At 46.4% G+C, this 19,080-nt stretch overlaps 3 protein-coding genes across 3 annotated transcripts; 1 reads left to right on the top strand and 2 right to left on the bottom strand.

The window, feature by feature from the left end:
- Nucleotides 1–2,513: 2,513 nt before the first annotated feature.
- Nucleotides 2,514–3,050, bottom strand: LOC136489087 (UPF0481 protein At3g47200-like). The gene has a single exon (XM_066485815.1). It carries the CDS (start codon nt 3,048–3,050, stop codon nt 2,514–2,516), a length of 537 nt encoding a protein of 178 aa, XP_066341912.1.
- Nucleotides 3,051–7,788: 4,738 nt separating this feature from the next.
- LOC136489086 (UPF0481 protein At3g47200-like) lies at nt 7,789–9,238 on the bottom strand. The gene is made up of 2 exons (XM_066485814.1): nt 8,618–9,238; nt 7,789–7,854 (listed from the first exon to the last, which is right to left on the bottom strand). The coding sequence occupies exons 1-2, from the start codon at nt 9,236–9,238 to the stop codon at nt 7,789–7,791; spliced, it is 687 nt and encodes a 228-aa protein (XP_066341911.1).
- A 3,293-nt stretch (nt 9,239–12,531) lies between these two features.
- On the top strand, nt 12,532–13,245 carry LOC136487581 (uncharacterized; the record flags this gene model as incomplete). The annotated part of the gene is made up of 1 exon (XM_066484705.1): nt 12,532–13,245. A coding segment is annotated over exon 1 (714 nt), but the record flags the coding sequence as incomplete, so codon positions are not given.
- Between the last annotated feature and the right edge of the window lie 5,835 nt (nt 13,246–19,080).

Below are 19,080 nucleotides of genomic sequence, written 5' to 3'. Positions count from 1 at the left end.
AATCATCATGTGATTTTGAGCTAAAAATGACATAGAAATCATAATCAAATCCACCGTATCAAGTTACTTTCTATACTTATTTTTGCAAACTATTGTAAATTTCTCATTTCTAAAGTAATATATTAAAAAAATAAAAATATTTATTTATCTAACTAAACCATGAAATGTACTACATATACTAGCAATACTAAACTATCAAGTGATTTTGATGAACTAATTTAACTTTTGTTTATCCAAACATATATGCAAATCATCATGTGATTTCGAGCTAAAAATGACATAAAATCATAATAAAGTCCAACATATAAAGTTACACATGCATCTACATCGTAAAATGAGATAAGCTACTGATAAAACATAAGAGGATTAATTATTACCTCCAAAATCGAAAAGCAACACCAATGGAGGGGGAGAGAGCAAGAACAACAGCAAGCTGAAGAACAGAGGCAGTGAGTTTGAATGGAATGGCTCGGGTTCGGGGAGGAAGAAATGAGCTGGTTTATAGGCCGGGATAATTATTCCTGGTTAGGGGGCCAAACCGGGACTAAAGATTAATCTTTATTCCCAGGGCATCACCCAAACCGGGACTAAAAGCTTTAGTCCCGGCTGGTATTACCTTTAGTCCTGATTGGTAATACCAGCCGGGACTAAAGATCCCTGCCCCACGGACGACCGTTGGGCAGGAACCTTTAGTCCCGGTTGGTATTACCAACCGGGACTAAAGGTAATGCCGAGGCTAATGCTAAATTGGAACATCATTCTAAAGTCTGTTCTCTAGTAGTGTTGGTTGAAACTGATTTACACGGGGAGAGACATCAAGTAAGAAGGGAGGGCGAGTGCAAGCCAGGTCGAGTGTAAGTGAGGAGGACCAAAGAAGAGAAGATGCGTCGTGGAAAAGAAGCTCTTGTATCGTGATGATGCAGTCAGGGAAGAGGGCGATTAGATCGACGTGAGCAAAGAAGGGCCTGATATTCCTAGAATTTTTATCGGAGTTTGAGGAAGTGATTTTTAATTTCTGATTGGATCAGTCCGATACAACCCAAAACTTAGGTCCTATTTGGATGCTGTGGTTTTGAGAAACTGTATTATCAACAAACTTTAGTTTTATAATAGGAGATGTGCAAAACAACTGTTTAAAAAAGAAGGTCAAGAGTGGAGTTTCTAAAACTCCAAAAAAGACTAGAACTTTTGCAATGCATTGTGGTTTTCAAAACTAGAATGATAATTACATCCAAACACCTTATAGATTTAAAAACCAAACTATTTCACAAAATCATTGTATTTTTTTATAAAACAACAAAAAAACTTTGGATCCAAATAGGGTCTTAGTGGGTAGACAAGCAATCCAAACACATTGCCTTTCAGTTCAAGACGAAAAAAAATTTTTGGCCACTAATATACACAAGTTTTTATTGCACAAAAAGATTCCAAACAGGCCCTAAAATGTTAATGTATATATGTCTAATATTTGTATTCGATTCAAATTTTGGATGACAATATATATTTTTATTAGACAGGAATCCAATATTGTCTGTATCTTTGATGGTGAAACAACCTAATGGATACATCACTCTCGTCCATACATTCTAAGCTCCAGTCTGGGCTGGTCGGCTGATCGTTTTTACGGCTGATAAGCCGGCTGATATTGTTTTGTTGTGAGAGAAAAACACTGTACCATAGCTGATAAACCGGGCTGATTAGTTTCAAAACTGGAGCTATACTAATTACCAAATTAAGAGTAATCGAACCTTGTTCGTATACATAATTTTTTATTTTTACATGGGTAGAAGTTTGATGCAGACTTTAAAATTTATCATGAAATTACACTACTCCCTCCATGTTCGTAATGAAAGTCGTTTTGAGGTTGTCTTAAATCAAACACTTTTAAATTTTGACTACAAATAAATTCTTTTGGAATTGATTTTGAAAATCTAAAAGTGGTGTAAGTTCCATCTCGAAATATAGTTTTATAAAAGTATATATTGAATATAGTTTATAAATATTTTATAGCAAAAAGTTATGGTCTAAGTTGTTTTCGGAGACCGTGTCAATGTCCAAAACGACTTTTTTAGAACATGGAGGGAGTAATTATTATTTTTACTCGGGTAGAAGTTTTATGGTGACATTAAAATAGATATATCACTCGTCCACACATTCTAAGCTCCAGCCCATGAGTTTTGAAACTGGAGCTATACCAAATTGACCCTAACCGAACGTTGTTCATATACATAAGTTTTGATTTTTTACTTGGGTCCAAGTTTGATAGAGACATTAAAAATTATCACAAAATTACACTCACTGAATGATTGATATACATAAACACCATATATGTTGCAGGCTCATACTGTGCCACAAGTATTTTACTCACCAAATTACATGTACTGCATCACAAACAGTAGTACATAAACTGGATACAGAGTGCAAGTTTGATGCATGACAACATGCGTGTTCATGTATACACTTAAGATAGAAACCACGCTTGTGGAGTTGTCTTGTGATGTATGCTCCATCCTTCAGGGTTTGTAGAAGCCCATGACAGAATAAATGGTCTGCAGGAGGGTGGCCATGAGGAGGATTGCAGCAGCCATGAGGGAAATGAAAACCCACGGGTTCCTCATGTAGGTGTACCGGAAGATGGCCCAACACCTGTTCCAAGGCCTCCCGCAATGTGCATTCACCTTTCGACGAATTTCGTGCAGCCTGCTGTATGGGTTCAACACCGCCCCCCTGCTCAGGTTGTTGAACAGCTGTGCCGCCTCTTTGTCGCTGCTCAACAAGTTCTTGATGATCCCTTTGGATCTCAGCAGTGCGACATCTTTTTCAGAGTTAATGATGTTGTCCATGAAGATCATATAGTCTGTCGCCTCACTCCCGGCGTCACTATGTAGCCGTTCAAACGCCATCATATTAAGGAAGATTTTCGCAGTGCCATCATGGCCAATGGAGATTGTTGGTAAGCTAAGCACACGACTTTTGTAAGCCATGACATTAGTGTTGTTGCACTTCCTCAAATGGATCCCTGCTTCTTTGAGTTCTACAGCACAGTGCATGCTCGGCTCCCACTTCATTTTTGTTCCTTGTGTGGCCGGATGGAGACCACAGAAGTGTTTATGATAAATGTCCAGGGGGTGGAGACACAGTTTGTCGTCGACAATACGATCCCTTTGCTTGTCTTTGTCCTCGATTGGGTCCCACACAAAATTAAGCACCAAATTATTGATGTCTCTTGCGCTCTATGATCATGGTTGACAAGGAGATAGTATAAGAGCCAAGGTGACATACATGTTACTATTTCTGATCATAAATATAAGTTTATATAGTGCTGTTCTAATAATTAAGTCAAATATTTTTAAAAAATTGACCATCAATTTCTGTCCTCGGTAAAGTATGGTATATGCAAAAGACAGAAAACCTAGTTGAGGAGCAAAGACCAGCCTTGTGTAATCTAAAATGAATGGACACCTTAAAATAGTCCACTAAACACATATTGTTGCGGAAGCAGTCTGTAGCCTCCATTGGAAGTGATTCAACAACCAGGAAAGACAGCCCTTGCTTGGGGCCCCTCGGGTCAAGTAAGAAGCATAGGGACTGACAGAGGACGTTCGGAGGAAAGGACCTTTGAAGATCAGCGACCCTCGACCACAGGAGGAATGAAGAAGGAGAGTAGAGGGGAAGTTCAGGACCGAGTACTTAGAAGGCCAATCTGATGGTCCTAGATGAGTTCCAAGACGGCGAAAGAAATGCGAATCCTAAAGCACTGCCTTGTACGAGGATGGGAAAGATGCCGGGAGGCACATGAGCCATCTTGAAGGGCCAAAGGAAATAAGAGGTCACCCATGGGAAATGAACCCCTCACCGCACCTGTAGAAAATTCATCGTAAGACAAGGTGGAGGCCCAAGCCAAATTAACACTCCAAAGGCAGCCAAAGATGTCTCAGAGGAGCAGAGGGATGAAACCCCTTCAAAAGAGAGAAATGACCCCAAATGGGGATGCCAAGAATGTGGAAGCAGGATGCCCATCCCCCCGTGCCAGCTGATCAAGAAGATGACACCTGTTAGAACTAGACCCGAGGTTTGTCTTTGAATCTTAAGAGATGGGCCTACAGCCAAGGACTTGAAAAGCCCCCCTATACCCGATTGATACCTCCATGGAACACATGGGTATAACACAGTATATTCCCATCATGACTCCTAAATGGACTTCATTCAAATAAACAACCCCATGGTCCAAGCCTTGGGGAGACAGGTGGAATGGACTCCTAATATATCCTAGACTATATCGCTCCTTGTATCCATTCCTCAAAAGTAGGATGTCCCTACAAATGGAGAAGTGTTTTGCAACGAATCGAAGTGCTCAAGGACGGGGTGATTTGGAGGGTGGGGAATGGATGGAATATCAAGATCTGGGCTGACCCATGGCTCCCTAGGGATGTGACCTGGAAGCCAATTACACCAAGGGTAAGAAATTTACTATAGCATGTAGAAGAGCTGATTGACCTGATAACTGAACAATGGGACACTCAACTCCTGTCTCAAACCTTTTGGGAGATTGACATCCGGATAATCCAGTCACTACCCAATCACGTGGAAATGGAGGATGGAGTGGGTTGGCACTATCACAACAAAGGTCGTCGGTTCTCACTACGATCTGCTTATTAGGTGCACAGAGCTGCTGAGGCAAGAAAAGCACAGAGAGCTAGGCTGGGGGATCCGAGGAAAGTCGAGCAAGGGATGATTTCTGGAAGCAGCTTTGGAAGATTGAAAACCCACCAAAAAGTTTAACATTTTCTATGGAGACTAGGCCACAATATCTTGGCTGTAAGGAAAGTGCTTCAAAAATGGGGCATATGAAACTTGATACTAAGTGTCGTATGTGCGGAAGGATGGATGAGGATGGTGCACACCTTCTGTTGAAATGCGAAGAGGTGAAGGGCGTATGGCGTGAGCTGAACCTAGAAAATGTGCGCTGGAACCTTGCTGAGGCCGGGTTCACGAAGGAAATGATGGAGAAGGTGCTCAAACTGAAGCCGCCTGTGCAAACTACGGTCGTCCTGTTGCTATGGATATGGTGGGGAAGAGAAACAAATGGAGGGAGGAAGGCAGACGGAGTCATGACTGCTTCTGAAACTGACAGACTGAATGCGAATCCGGCTAGGCGCCTATTGTCAGAAAGTCGACAGATTAACAGATGGAGGAAGCCTGGACCGGGAGAGATCAAAACCAATTTTGACGGAGCTTTCATTACCTGAAGTGGTGATGGGGGATGGGGCTTCGCGGTTAGAGATGAGACTGGTGCCGTGCTGAAATCGATGAAATCGGGGGCTGGCTGGGAAGAACACCTGCAGGATGCTATCCATGCTGAACTCCTAGGGTGTGTGGTCGGACGGAGAGCGGCTGCTTCCTTGGGGATTGCGGTGATTAACCTTGAAACAAATGCTCTGATGGTGAAGACGACAATGGAAGAGGATGACCAAGGTTTTTTTTATCGGCCGAAATTCACGGAAATTTCCGAAATTTCCTTTCTATCCACAGGGTCCGATAAAATTTGACATCGGCCAAAATTTTCCCTTCTTTCCTACTTCCTCACAGACAGCCCAAATTCAGCCGTACGATAATCCCACACTATAATGTTTTATTCTTGTTTTTATCTGTGAACAAGTGATGTTTAATAGCTTAGGAATAGTTTCAAGTCAAATTCTTCGGAATTTTTTCAAAACAATTTGAATTTTTTTTTGAATTTGGTCCGATATTTCCGATATATCTTGCTTATCCTATTTATCCATGACCTCCGATAAATTTTTATTTCTGATAATGAAAACCTTGAGGATGACTACCTCTTGTCTGCCATCGGGGGCGTGATCACAGAGCTCAAGCATTTGCTAGCTACTAAGATTGCTGGTTTCTGGTTAAATGCATGTCCTCGTTCCTGTAATAGTCTAGCGCATGAATTAGCTGCTATTGGTTGTAAATTGCCCAGTGGTTCCCAAACTACTTCGGATGATGTACCTCGTGAACTTGAGGCTCTGGTGTCCAGCGAGTCAGCTGTGGTGATTGAGTAATATCAAGTCCATCGTTTCAAAAAAGATTCCCTAACAATTGGGCCGCCCGTTGGGACAAACTACAGCGTGTCGTGCACAAAACGAGCAAAAATGCCCATGCCCGATATTATATTCTAAGAAGCATAAAGCAAAAGTAGTGTGCACTACGGCTCAGAGGGATGAAGAGATCACATCTAGGTTTCGTCCCTATGTTCTTCCACCTCTATATTCCCTTCGAAGAAGTCAGGGCTCTAGAGCTGCAGCATTAGCTGAAAACCCTATCGGGCCTCAACATAGTCTGAGCCCTGGAAGAAATTTGTACCACCTCTTAGGTCAGGGCCCTCTCGGAGACGTTCTAAAAAAGATTAATGAAGGCCTTAGAAAAGACTCCTTCAATCTATATTGTCCTTATCCAGAAATATAACGTTAGGTGATTCTTGAGCGAACAGCTCAAAGTGTTTGCACCCCTTGACACGAAGCACAAGGAATATGGCACACCAAGTTATGTATGGTGCATTTATATCCACATACCTGGCCGCCCCCTCATCAAAGATAATGACCGTTGCCATAATCCAAACTAGGCTAGCTAGTTATCACCCTTTTGGTGGGTAGGGTGAATAGTGGCTAATGCGCTTCACTTCTCAAGCCAAAGATGCCACGTTTTGCCATGCAGCATGGGCATCCTCCCCGTGGATTGTGCTAAGCTTCTGCACCTTCCACTCCAATCTTGCACCTAGCTTGTTAGCTCCTTTTTCTCACAATCTAGCTTTCAGGTAGCCTGGATGGCCCCTGCGTCTGGTTGCTTTCGGGCAAAACCTTGACAATCGACAAGCTAGTGGTGTTCTCTACAAAATCAATGGTTTTTGTCCTAGCGAGGAATGGAGTTAAATGAGGAGGGAAAGATGATTGAGGCTCCTGGCGTAGCGAAAGGTTGAAGGTGGACAACCTGGATGCCCAAGGAGAAACAATGCAATTAAGGAGCACTTGGGTAGGGATCGCTCAAAGAATGTCATTGGCCTCATCAGAGCAGCCTAGCCAACACCACAACTATGTTTAGTATTGGAAACACTGGTGTGCGTCTTCATCATTGACGTGTTCGCAGACCTAGGAAACCCAGCGCTTGCATGCCTCTTCCATGGCAGCCTCAAGAACATTCTAGGTGCCATCCATCTCCCTCATCGATTGTCTTAATGTGTTTTGTTTTCGTCATCTATGACGTCTTCTCCTTTGTGCCATCATCATATTGGTGTGCCCTCATGTGCCAGTGGCTTCTTGTGCCGCTCTACACTGCCTTCGACAACCTTGAAAGCCACATTGATGAGAATCCTCATGCTACTTCCGCTCATGCTCGATTAACTAGACATTGGCACAAAGGGCTACAATCTCCCTTGAGAAACATTCTTTGACTCAAGCTATAGTGTAGGGAGAGTCTGCACCACTTTTGGATTGAAGGTCATAGGGAGGTAGAGGAGATGAAGGGATTCCAATTAGGGTGGCTGGGGAGTGGGAATCATATTGTACGGGCCGGTTAGCCTGATGCCGTGGATGTGTGCTCTAGATATAAAGGGGAGGTGGAAAGCAGAGAAACAAATTATCACAACTAGAGATGGAGATCTATGAACTCGTCGTTGAGGATGCCTTGACCACGCTTGACCTTAGCCTCACCGTGCTGAACATTGGGTCCGCGTCCGTCGGTCCCATGGCCATGCTCTATGCACTGGCCCCACATTGACAAGCACAGCCCTTCTACTCACCGGCCCCACCACCCATCATCGTCACCTCCTTCTGAACCATCAGTATCCACAACTCGAGCAGACTGAATTGCATTTATCTTGCCAGCGTTTTCTATCATATCGTGAGCTGCGTGTCTGTGAGTGGGAGAGAATAAGGTACGGGAGGCATTTGAGGTAGTACCACAATATGGTGCACATGGGCTAGATGGTGCTCCGAGCATACAAAGTGGGGTATTGTTAGATGATGAACAAACTTTAATGGTTGGTTTACAATACGACGAATACTAATAGTATATCTCTGGACCATAATAATTGTAGTGGCATGATTCCAATCATCATTTCAATAAATACTCCATCCGTTCTAAATTATAAGTCATTTTGATTTTTACATAAGTCAGAACGACTTATAATTTGGAACGGAGGGAATACATATTAAAGACCCATAAAAGGTCCAATGCGAAACATGACAAGACAGATCTTAATATACTAATTGGAATGTCTTCAAGTGAGTCTCCAATCTCCAAGCTAATCCTTAAATGTGTTTGAACTTAGATGTGGATAAAAGGGTTTACAACAACTAATAAGATTAAGATGACAAGTTAAGATTTCAAAAATGTAGATTAACTAATGTCACTAAAAGTAAAAGTTGATATAACTTAAGCTAAGGTTTCAACTAAATACATACCGAAAATCACATAGATAGAGCAACTTAAACATAAAAACACATATAGAGTAATTGATAATCTATCACAACTGGATAGAAATTATAGTATATTTAAATATATAGGTATGTGTTACGAATAGTGCGCTAAAAATACATAAAGTGCACTAATTAAATGTACATACCAGATGTGCCGTGCCGCGCCAAATTTCTTCAAGCTTGTACAATGCAAGCAAAGGAATCTGGTTCTCAATTACGAGCATATCACACCGGATGCCTACCCACAAACAAAGCATGCCGTGCACGCTGAAGACTGGATCGTTGGTCGCGTAATCACGAGGTGCTTCTTTATCTGAAACCCCCTTCAACATCTCCAACAAGAAGCACCCGTCTAGCACCATTATCTTCACAAAGAGGTGTCTCTCTGCTTTGCGCCATTTGTCTTCCAGATTATCGTATGCGTCCAGCAGCTGGTCTATGACCCCCTCAATCGCGGTGATGAACTCACTGAGCGGCTTGCCAGACCGCTTGACTATATGCAGCACCGCTCGTTCCTTGTGCTCCTCCATGTCGGCGAGGTGACCCTTGCCATGGTGGAATGGACCTAGTGACACCAACAACGGCCGGTAGTAGGCGGCCTGCTCGCTGTCGGTGGTCATATTCTTGACCCACTCCGGCACCCGGTAGATCGAGGGCTTGCTCCAACGCCCCATCTCGCCGAACAGGTCAGTTTCCACTAGCCTCTTCTCCATGTCTACTACCCAGCTTGGACTGGAACTAGCACTATTGACAGGCTCCCTGTCCATCTGAAACTCGTCAAGATGGATGTTGTGTGGTTTCCTAATAATGCCTAATGCGAGCAGTGGCCCTCAACTCAATGTGTACACAGGTGCGATGCGCCCTACATATATAGATAGATAGATAGAATAGGAGACCGGCAGTTTCTTACGGACGTATAGTCATACTTAATCCAGAGGCCAGGAATAAACTTTAACAAGATAAGCACGAATGAAGATAAGAATAAGAAAATGCATTTGTGTGAAGAAACTGTTATGTGTTGGCGATTCGGACTGGTTCACAACGGCGTCCCAAACGGCTTAATAAAGCAAGGCATTTGTGTGACAAAAGTGATTGGCATCGCTACAGAAAACTTGGTAGGAAGAAGATAGAGGAAGCTTCGGGTTTGGGGCCTTCGATGACACAAGCAAAGCACCTCGAGGAGAATTTTTATTTATTTTTAACACTTTTTTAAAACTATTTTCAAATATGATACTCTTTATTTTTTTTTCCCAAAACTAACACTTTTAGCCGCGCCTATTCGCATGGCGCGGCGAAATCACGTTGCCGCGCCATGCACTACAGGAAACCGGGACTTTGCCCTGGAATCTTTGCCGAGTGCCAAACATCAGGCACTCGGCGAAACTTGGCACTCGGCAAATAGGTCTTTGCCGAGTGTCTGGCACTCGACAAAATAAGGCACTCGGCAAAGCCAAACTTTGCCCAGTGCCAGACACTCGGCAAAGTTGGGCACTCGGCAAAGAGGCGCCCGGGATAACGGTGCCCGACGCCGGCCTCTTTGCCGAGTGCCTTCTGTTTGGCACTCGGCAAAATATTGGCTTTGCCGAGTGCGTAGGGCTAGCACTCGGCAAAATATTCACTTTGCCGAGTGCCAAACCTTAGCACTCGGCAAAATAATTTTTTTTTGTTTTTTGCCACCAACTTTTTTTATTAGATTTTTATTTGTACCATGAACAACATGTTCAAATTTGGCACAATTTCATTGCTGTTTGCTATATTTCTTCACTTTATTTCGTTTTCTTGCAATTATCCGGAAAATGTAGGTTTGAACTACAGGTGCATCGAATAATAGTTTTGATCCATTCCAAAAATGTTATTCTTGTTTGTTAGTGTCACTTTATGCTAAATCAAGGAACTGTCTCCAAATTTCGATAAATGTGCTCACGGGGCAACGTCGCGAACTTGCGTGCGAGTGGTTATTTAATTCTATAAAATTCAAATGAATCCCAAAAATCATGAAACTTGGCGAGATGTCGTGATATCACATGCATATGCGGTGGTAAAAATTTGAAAACATTTGGAGGGCGTCATCACATATGGTGTTCACAAACCAGGACATCATCACATGTGATCACATGTGATGATGTCCTCCAAACGTTTTCAAATTTTTACCACCGCATATGCATGTGATATCACGACATCTCGCTAAGTTTCATGATTTTCGGGATTCGTTTGAATTTTATAGAATTAAATAACCACTCGCACGCAAGTTCGCGACGTTGCCCCGTGAGCACGTTGATCGAAATTTGGAGACAGTTCCTTGATTTAGCATAAAGTGACACTAACAAACAAGAATAACATTTTTGGAATGGATCAAAACTATTATTCGATGCACCTACAGTTCAAACCTACATTTTTCGGAAAATTGCAAGAAAACGAAATAAAGTGAAGAAATATAGCAAACAGCAATGAAATTGTGCCAAATTTGAACATGTTGTTCATGGTACAAATACAAATCTAAGAAAAAAAGTTGGTGGCAAAAAACAAAAAAAAAATTATTTTGCCGAGTGCCAAGGTTTGGCACTCGACAAAGTGAATATTTTGCCGAGTGCTAGCCCTAGGCACTCGGCAAAGCCAGGACAGGATTTTTTTTTTAATTTTTTATTTCGCCGAGTGCCAGATCGGGGGCACTCGGCAAAATAGTTTCTTTGCCGAGTGCCCCGGATCTGGCACTCGGCAAAGAGGTTTGAAATATAAAAAAAACCGGACACAACACACACCACGCACACACCAGACACGCACACACACGCGCGCCGTAGCCGCCCCGCCGTAGCCGCTGCGCCACCGCCGCCGGAGCCGCCGCGCCGCAGCCGCCGGCTCCTCGCGCGCCCGCCCTGCCGGCTCCCCAGCCCGCGCGCCCGCGTGCCTCGGCCCAGCGCCCGCCGCGCCCGCGCGCCTCCGGCCCTGCGCCCGTGTGCCCGCGCGCCCGCTGTAGGAAGGAGGAGGAGGTAGGAGGAAGAGGAGGAAGGAAAGCAGGAAGGAGAAGAAGGGGAGGAGGAAGAAGAAGAAAGAGAAGGGAGGAGAGAAGGAGAAGGGGAGAAGAGGAGAAGAAAGGTGCCGCCTCGGTTCGTCGACCCTCACGCCATAGTGGTCGTCCCCGTTGTCGTCGCCGGGCCTCGGTCTTCGCATTCTTGCTGGCAAGGTATGCCCTAATGTTAGTATTAGTTAGTAAGTAGTAGTGTTAGTAGTAGTAGTTAATTAGTAGTGTTAGTATTAGTTAGTAAGTCATAGTGACAGTAGTAGTTGTAGTTGTTGTTCATAGTTTTAGTGTTAGTAGTAGTTATTGTTGTATGTATGTGGTTGATGGCCTTTGTGCCTATGTTTGGTATACATGTGGTTGTTGGCCTTCGTGCCAATGTTTTCTGCAGGTTTTGGGAACCTCTCCGTGCAGGGGAGGTGCTGCCGAAATTTTCAATGGAGTCTAACCATTTGCCTTTTCTTTGCAGGACGAGGACCGTTGGGAGGCACTCGGTGGCCCCGATCGTCTGCGTTGGCGTTGCGGTTCTACCTGCACCGCGTCGCCTCACCACTGCAGCGACTCGCCACCGCCCCACTAGCCTGACCTCACCGACACCCTAGGTATAACCCATCTTGCATACTTGCATCTCGTGTAACCCTAGTTAGGCGTCTCCCGTCCGAAAGAGATACGGTCGTTGGTATGTAGATCTTTGCATACCAAATTCTGTACCTGTTTCGGATTGTCCATGTTTTTTGGACAGCCCGTGGATGCGTAGATGGGTTGGTTTCCATGGCCCGCTCCTGTCCGAGACAGAGTTTCGACACCACCTCCTCATTGTTCTCCTAATACACAATCTCCCTGCCAGGACGTGTATCGGGAGAACAGCGGGGAGGTGCTGCCGAAATTCTGTCTTGGATAGGAGCGGACCATGGAAGCCAACCTCATCTACGCATCCTCGGGTGGGATTAGGACCTATCCTTCACCTATTAGATGTATAGTAGGAACGCCTTGTGGATTTACCTGCAGTTTTTATTACTCGCTTACATATGCATGTGCCAGAGGATGGATAACCGTGAGTGGATGTATACGGGCCACGCAAGTATGACCCCAGAATGGATGACCAAGACCAATGCTTTCCTGGAGCATGCATTTGGTGAGGCTGCTAAAGGGTCAGCCCGAATGCCGTGTCCGTGTAGCAGATGTGGGAATAAGAAAAGAAAAATTAAGAGGCTCGTGGGGGAAGATCTTATCAAGTATGGATTCACGACAAACTATACCCGCTGGATCCACCATGGTGAAGCCGATCCTATTAGAGAGGAGGTGGTGAGACAGCGTCTCGAGGATTATGATGGAGATGGCGGGGTAGCAGACTGGATGGATGACATTCAGCAGGCACGGTTCGGTGAAGGATTGGAGGAGAAGCCAGAGGAAAGCGCAAAGACGTTCTATGATATGCTGTCTTCAGCGCAGAAGCCCTTGCACGAAAAGACAACGGTATCGCAGCTGGATGCAATTGGACGCATCATGGGGTTGAAGTCGCAGTTTAGCATGAGTCGGGACAACTTCGATGGTATGTTGGCAGTTTTTGGATCCCTGCTTCCGGAGGATCACATCCTGCCGAAGAACTTGTACGAGTCACAGAAACTTCTTCGTGCACTTAAGATGCCGTATGAGCAGATCCATGCTTGTCCGAATGGATGCGTCCTTTTTAGGAAAGATCACGAGGGAGCAACGCACTGTCCAAAGTGCAAATCCTCTAGGTACCTGGAGGTCGACACTAGTGATGGCAAGAAGGAACAGCTGAGTATCCCTACGAAGGTCCTACGGTACCTTCCTTTCATACCGAGGATCCAACGACTGTACATGACAGAGGAGTCCGCGAAACAGATGACATGGCACAAAAATGGCAAAAGGTACAATCCGGACAAGATGGTACACCCATCGGATGGCGACGCCTGGACCCATTTCGATGGCATACATCGTGTTAAAGCTGAGGAGGCTCGCAATGTACATGTAGCATTGGCAACAGATGGGTTCAACCCGTATGGATTGTCTGTGGCCCCATACACTTGTTGGCCCGTGTTCGTGATACCCCTGAATCTCCCCCCCCCCCGGTGTCATCTTTCAACCCAAGAACGTATTTTTGTCGCTGATAATTCCTGGACATCCGGGGAACAATATGGGTGTGTTCATGGAGCCTGTGTTCGATGATTTGATCGATGCTTGGGAAAAGGGGGTACTGACATACGACCGAGCTACAAAGAGAAACTTCACAATGCATGTGTGGTACCACTACTCCCTGCATGACTTCCTGGCGTATGGCCTATTCTGCGGGTGGTGTGTTCACGGGAAGTTCCCATGCCCAATATGCAAGGCAGGTGTGAGGTTCACTTGGCTGAAGAGTGGTGGCAAGTTTTCTTTGTTCGACCAACATCGTCAGTTCCTCCCCCTTGACCATCCATTCAGACGAGACATCAAGAACTTCACGAAACGTGTTGAAGTCACCGATCCTGCACCTTAGATGATGACCACTGCCGAGATCTGCGCTAAGATAGAGGCTCTCAAAGTTGATAAAGAGAAAGGTCGTTTTGATGGATATGGTCAGTACCACATGTGGACTCATAAATCGGGCTTGACTAGGCTTCCCTATTTCAACGATCTTCTTCTTCCACACAACATTGATTTAATGCACACAGAGAAGAATATCGCCGAGGCGCTTTGGGGAACACTCATGGACTCAGAAAAGTCTAAGGACAATGTTAAGGCAAGAGTGGACCTGGCAGCACTGTGCGATAGACCAAAGCAAGTGATGAAGACTCCCGCGCCTGGCAAGAAATGGAAAAGGACTTCAGTCGATTTCGTTTTGAAGAAGGACCAAAGGAGGGAAGTATGTCAGTAGGTTTAGTCGTTAATGTTCCCTGATGGGTATGCGGCGAATCTGAGGAGGGGAGTGAACGTGTCCACTTGCCGAGTGTTAGGGATGAAGAGTCATGACTTCCACATATGGATTGAGTGGCTCCTTCCAGCGATGACCAGAGGTTTCGTCCCCGAGCATGTGTGGCGCGTCCTGGCAGAGTTGAGCTATTTCTTCCGCCAGCTTTGTGCCAAAGAGCTATCTCGGGCCATGATTGATGACTTAGAGAAAGTGGCACCTGTGTTGCTTTGTAAGATGGAGAAGATCTTCCCACCCGGCTTCTTCCCCTCAATGCAGCATCTGATTTTGCACCTGCCTCACGAGGCACGAATGGGGGGGGGGCCGTGCAAGCCCGTTGGTGCTATCCAATCGAGAGATGTCTAAAGGTTCTTTGGAAAAAGTGTATAAATAAAGCCAGAATTGAGGCATCCATGGCAGAGGCATTCATTCTTGAGGAGGTGTCAAACTTCACAACATCATACTATAAGGATAGCCTTCCCAGCGTGCACAATCCAATCCCTCGTTACAACACCGACGAGAGGTCATCAAATCTCAGCCTTTTCAAAGGTCAACTTGGCAGGGCAAGCGCTTCGAGCACCAAGACCTTGCGGAATGATGAGTGGCGCACTATCATGTTGTATGTGTTGTTGAACCTTGACGAAGTGAACCCTTATGTGCAGTAAGTTCTCAATGAGCTTGTTACATACGCCATCACTATCGTCTATCTATCCAACCCCCTTGTCTCTTGCTTTTTCAGGGAATTTCTGAATACATACTGGACAGGAAATAGGGATCCTTCCCCTCAAGAACAAGATAGTCTTCTCAAAGGTGGTGTGCCCGATTTCATTTCATGGTTCGAAAAGAAGGTACCATCCAATTTACATCGTTCCATCTGTGACATCCCACTTTACTCCTACGAGCGAGTAATGATCTATCCGCCCTCACCTTACAGGCACGCACAGATGCGGAAATGGATGAAGAGTTGAAACAGGTTGTCAAAGGCTTCCCCTATAGGGTCAAGTCATTCACCGTATATGATGTGAATGGCTATCGCTTCCACACAAGAAGCCACGAGCTCAGTCGGTCCAATCGAAAAACCACGAATACTAGAGTTCGTACGCCCGGCACCGATGACCGCGACTACTACGGCATAGTCGAAGAAATATATGAGCTCAACTTTGAGCTTCGCGGAGGTCATAAGCCAGTCGTATTCAAATACCATTGGTTCGATCCCAATGTCACGAGAAGAGCCCCTGAGATTGGACAAGTTGAAATTCGACAAGATTCCCTCTATCAAGGAGACGATGTCTATATTGTGGCTCAACAGGCCACGCAAGTTTATTATCTTCCATGGGTGTGCCAAAAAGATCCCACTCTTGAGGGTTGGTACCTTGCGTAGTTGGTATCACCGCATGGCAAAGTGCCTGTCCCAAACGATGAGGATTACAACTTTGACCCAAACACATATACAGGAGAGTTCTATCAACCCGAGGGGCTAGATGGCATGTTTCACATAGACATGTTTTCGCTGATGGGCATGGAAGTAGACAATGACATTGATGAGGACGATGGAGATGAGGATGATGGAGAAGAGGTGCAAAATGCCAAAGACTTAGCACTGCTTGAGCGATTACGGTTTGGCGTTGCCATTGATGACAACGATGGAGATGAGGCGGAAATGTTAGACAATATTGTTAGTGATAACGACACTTATGATCCGGCCGCTGCCAATCCTGAAGATTATTTCTAATTCATGTAATACTATATTATTATTATTTTCTAGTTATGTTTCGTTCATTTTGCATCTCTATATTTGTCTATATTGTCAAAACTAGTTTACTCTTTGTATTTGCAGGCACTCGACAAAATGCCGGGCAGAAGGCGGACCCGGACCTGCAACTCGCTCTATGCGAGGACGACTCAGGATGCGGAGGCGGAGGCATCGGCGAGGAGCCGTCCGGCCCGCCGCCCCCGCGGCCGTCCGAGGAGGGCGGTGCAGTCGTCTACCGTCCCCCCGCCCGAGGAGGACCGGACGACGACCACTGACGACGAGGACCAGCAGCTGGCCCCCCAGACAGGAGGGGGTGACACTTCCTCTGGGGGGGTGGCGGGGGGTGACACTTCCTCTGGGGGGTGGCGGGGGGTTCCACTTCGAGCACCTCATCGGCACCGTACTTGCGCGGGTCCTCGCAACTCTCGACGCGGCCGATCCCGTTTCAGAGGAGGCCGGTGATTCGTCCCAAGGGCGACAAGTAAGTATCCGTTCATTTTGCATCTCTTCTTGTTCATATGCTGAAAACCGAACTGCGGACTAACAATTCTTCTTACTGACTCTTGTAGGAACTGGGAACTTGTGTCCGGGGGCGATCATCGGCAGTGCAATGGGATCCTCGGCGGCCTGATCTGCCTGCACTACCCTAGTTTGGTCACCCACGCCCAGGTTGAGTCGCCTCCCTGGACGTGGGACCACTTCAACTCCACCGTGGACGCCGTGTACGGCACCGTACAGGAGCGGATCAGGCGTGAGTTCTGGGTGAGTCTACATCACACTACATTGCTCAATACTATGGAATCATTAGACGTTCTTGAAATAATGAAAGGACACATGATGTCTGTATGCAGGACTTCTTCACGTTGGAGAGGGGCATGACCCCGCCTGGGTGACGAAGGTGTAGGACAGGGCATGCAGGGGCTGAGTCACGGACCTGTACTACGAGGCAAGGCTACAGTGCCACATCAACCACTCGTGCGACGTCCTTGGTTGGTACCTGGGGAAGAGCGAGGCCAGGACCATGACACTCACCAGGGAGCAGTACCTCGCAGTAAGTTATAAAACATTGTTACTGACTCATTCCATGAAGAATAGGTAGCCTTCATTTTATATTCTAACATTTCTAATACAATACTTGATGGCATGCAGATGTGTCCTTCTTGGTGCGCCAGGCACAGAGACTGTTGGGCGGCCATTGTGGACAAGTGGGTCTCCGATGAGTGGAGGGAGAGGCACGCCCTCCGTCGGGAGTGCCGCCTGCAGATGGGTGGGCCGGCGCACCACCAAGGCAACCGGCCCCTCAGTTCGTACGCCTAGGCCTGGGTACACGCTACGCACTTATTTATTTATTTGTTCTAACGTTCAATTCTCATTACTTCTATTCGTCTTTGTGTTTTCCTCGCAGTCCCAGTCGCATGATGGCTAGGAATGCAACGAGTTCATGGCGTACGCCATGGCACACAAGGGCAAGGCGACAGCCCCGGACACCGTCTACAACCCGGAGGACGGGCCCGAGGCGTACAGCAACATGAGCGTCCATAGCAAGCTCACCGACTACGCCTCGGCGGCCCGCGAGCGGCATGGGGAGGACTTCGACCCCGCCACCTAGCCCCTTGATACCGACCTCGTGATGAGGCTCGGAGGAGGGAACCAGCACGGCCGGTACTAGATGGCCTCCAACATGGTCGACTCGACCTCTGTGCCCAACCTCGCCCAGATCCGAGCACAGAGCACGAGCTCCTCCGTCCCCATTCGACCTCGGTAGGCGAGCACACTGCAGCAGATGGCGGCACTCCAGGTTAGTTCTATTTCATTCGCCGTTCATTACTTTTACACATGTACCTTGCATTTGCATTGTTTAAACGTTGGTGATTGAATATTGCAGGCCACTGTGGAGAGGATGGAGGCCGAGAGGGAGGCCGAGAGGGTCGAGAGGGAGAGGGAGAGGGCCCAGAGGGAGGCCGAGAGGGCCGAGTGGGAGGTCCTGAGGGCCCAGAGGGCGGCCGAGGCGCAGAGGATGCAGGACATGTTCTCATTCATGTCGAGCCTCGGCACCACTCTCCTAGGTGTGGTGGTGCCCTAGTCGCTGCTCGCTCTAGTTGTGCCTCCTACTCCTCCGGCTCTAGGCACTCCAGTGAGTATATATATATGGTTGATCAAGTCCTTTAGCTTGTGTAGATACTAATGAATTCAATTCTCCTTTGTGCAACAGTCGTCGGGTTCGAACCCGACTCCTTCGCCTCAGCACACACACCCCGGCTGGACAGGTCCATCACCGCACGGAGGTGCCCCTTCAGGCTCCCATTGGGATCAGTGGCAGTAGGTGGTGCCCCTTCATGTTTCATTGACTTTTCTTGATTTAGGACTTGTGTTGGATGAAGACTTCTTAGATGTTGTCATGGATTTGCACATTGGATGTGCGTGTGATGGATTATGCAGGAGGATGTGCTTGTGATGGATGTTGAATGTGCTTGTGATGTATTATGGATTATGTATGCGTTTCGTGTGATGCTAAATGCCTGTGTGCTGTCTCATGTATTATATATGAGTTTTGCGTGTTTGCTTTCGAAGGAAGGTAACAAACAAAAAAAAATTGCAAATTTCCCAGCTTTGCCGAGTGCCAACACTCGGCAAAGAAGTCTTTGCCGAGTGCCAGGGGTGTGGCACTCGGCAAAGCTGGGAAAAAATGCCGCAAAAAACAGCCACTTACCCAGTTTTGCCGAGTGCCACAGCCTGGCACTCGGCAAAGAGGTCAATTTTGCCGAGTGCCACAGCCTGGCACTCGGCAAAGAGGTACATTTTGCCGAGTGCCACAGCCTGGCACTTGGCAAAGAGGTCAATTTTGCCGAGTGCCAGATGGTACCACTCGGCAAAACTATTTTTAAAAAGATTTTTTTTAAAAAAAATTTGTTTCTTTGCCGAGTGC

The sequence above is a fragment of the Miscanthus floridulus genome, chromosome 10 (assembly GCF_019320115.1).
Source record: "Miscanthus floridulus cultivar M001 chromosome 10, ASM1932011v1, whole genome shotgun sequence".
NCBI lineage: Eukaryota > Viridiplantae > Streptophyta > Magnoliopsida > Poales > Poaceae > Miscanthus > Miscanthus floridulus.
Note: the sequence above shows the minus strand (reverse complement) of the source record. Positions and strands in the feature narration are given on the sequence as shown.

What these genes read in the sequence shown, in the direction of transcription:
- LOC136489087 (XM_066485815.1), bottom strand. Translation starts at nt 3,050, where the DNA reads ATGCACTGTGCTGTAGAACTCAAAGAAGCAGGGATCCATTTGAGGAAG.
- LOC136489086 (XM_066485814.1), bottom strand. Translation starts at nt 9,238, where the DNA reads ATGGACAGGGAGCCTGTCAATAGTGCTAGTTCCAGTCCAAGCTGGGTA. An exon ending in GGCGCGGCACGGCACATCTG is followed by an intron (nt 7,855 to 8,617) that starts GTATGTACATTT and finishes AATGCAATTCAG; the next exon opens with TCTGCTCGAGTTGTGGATAC.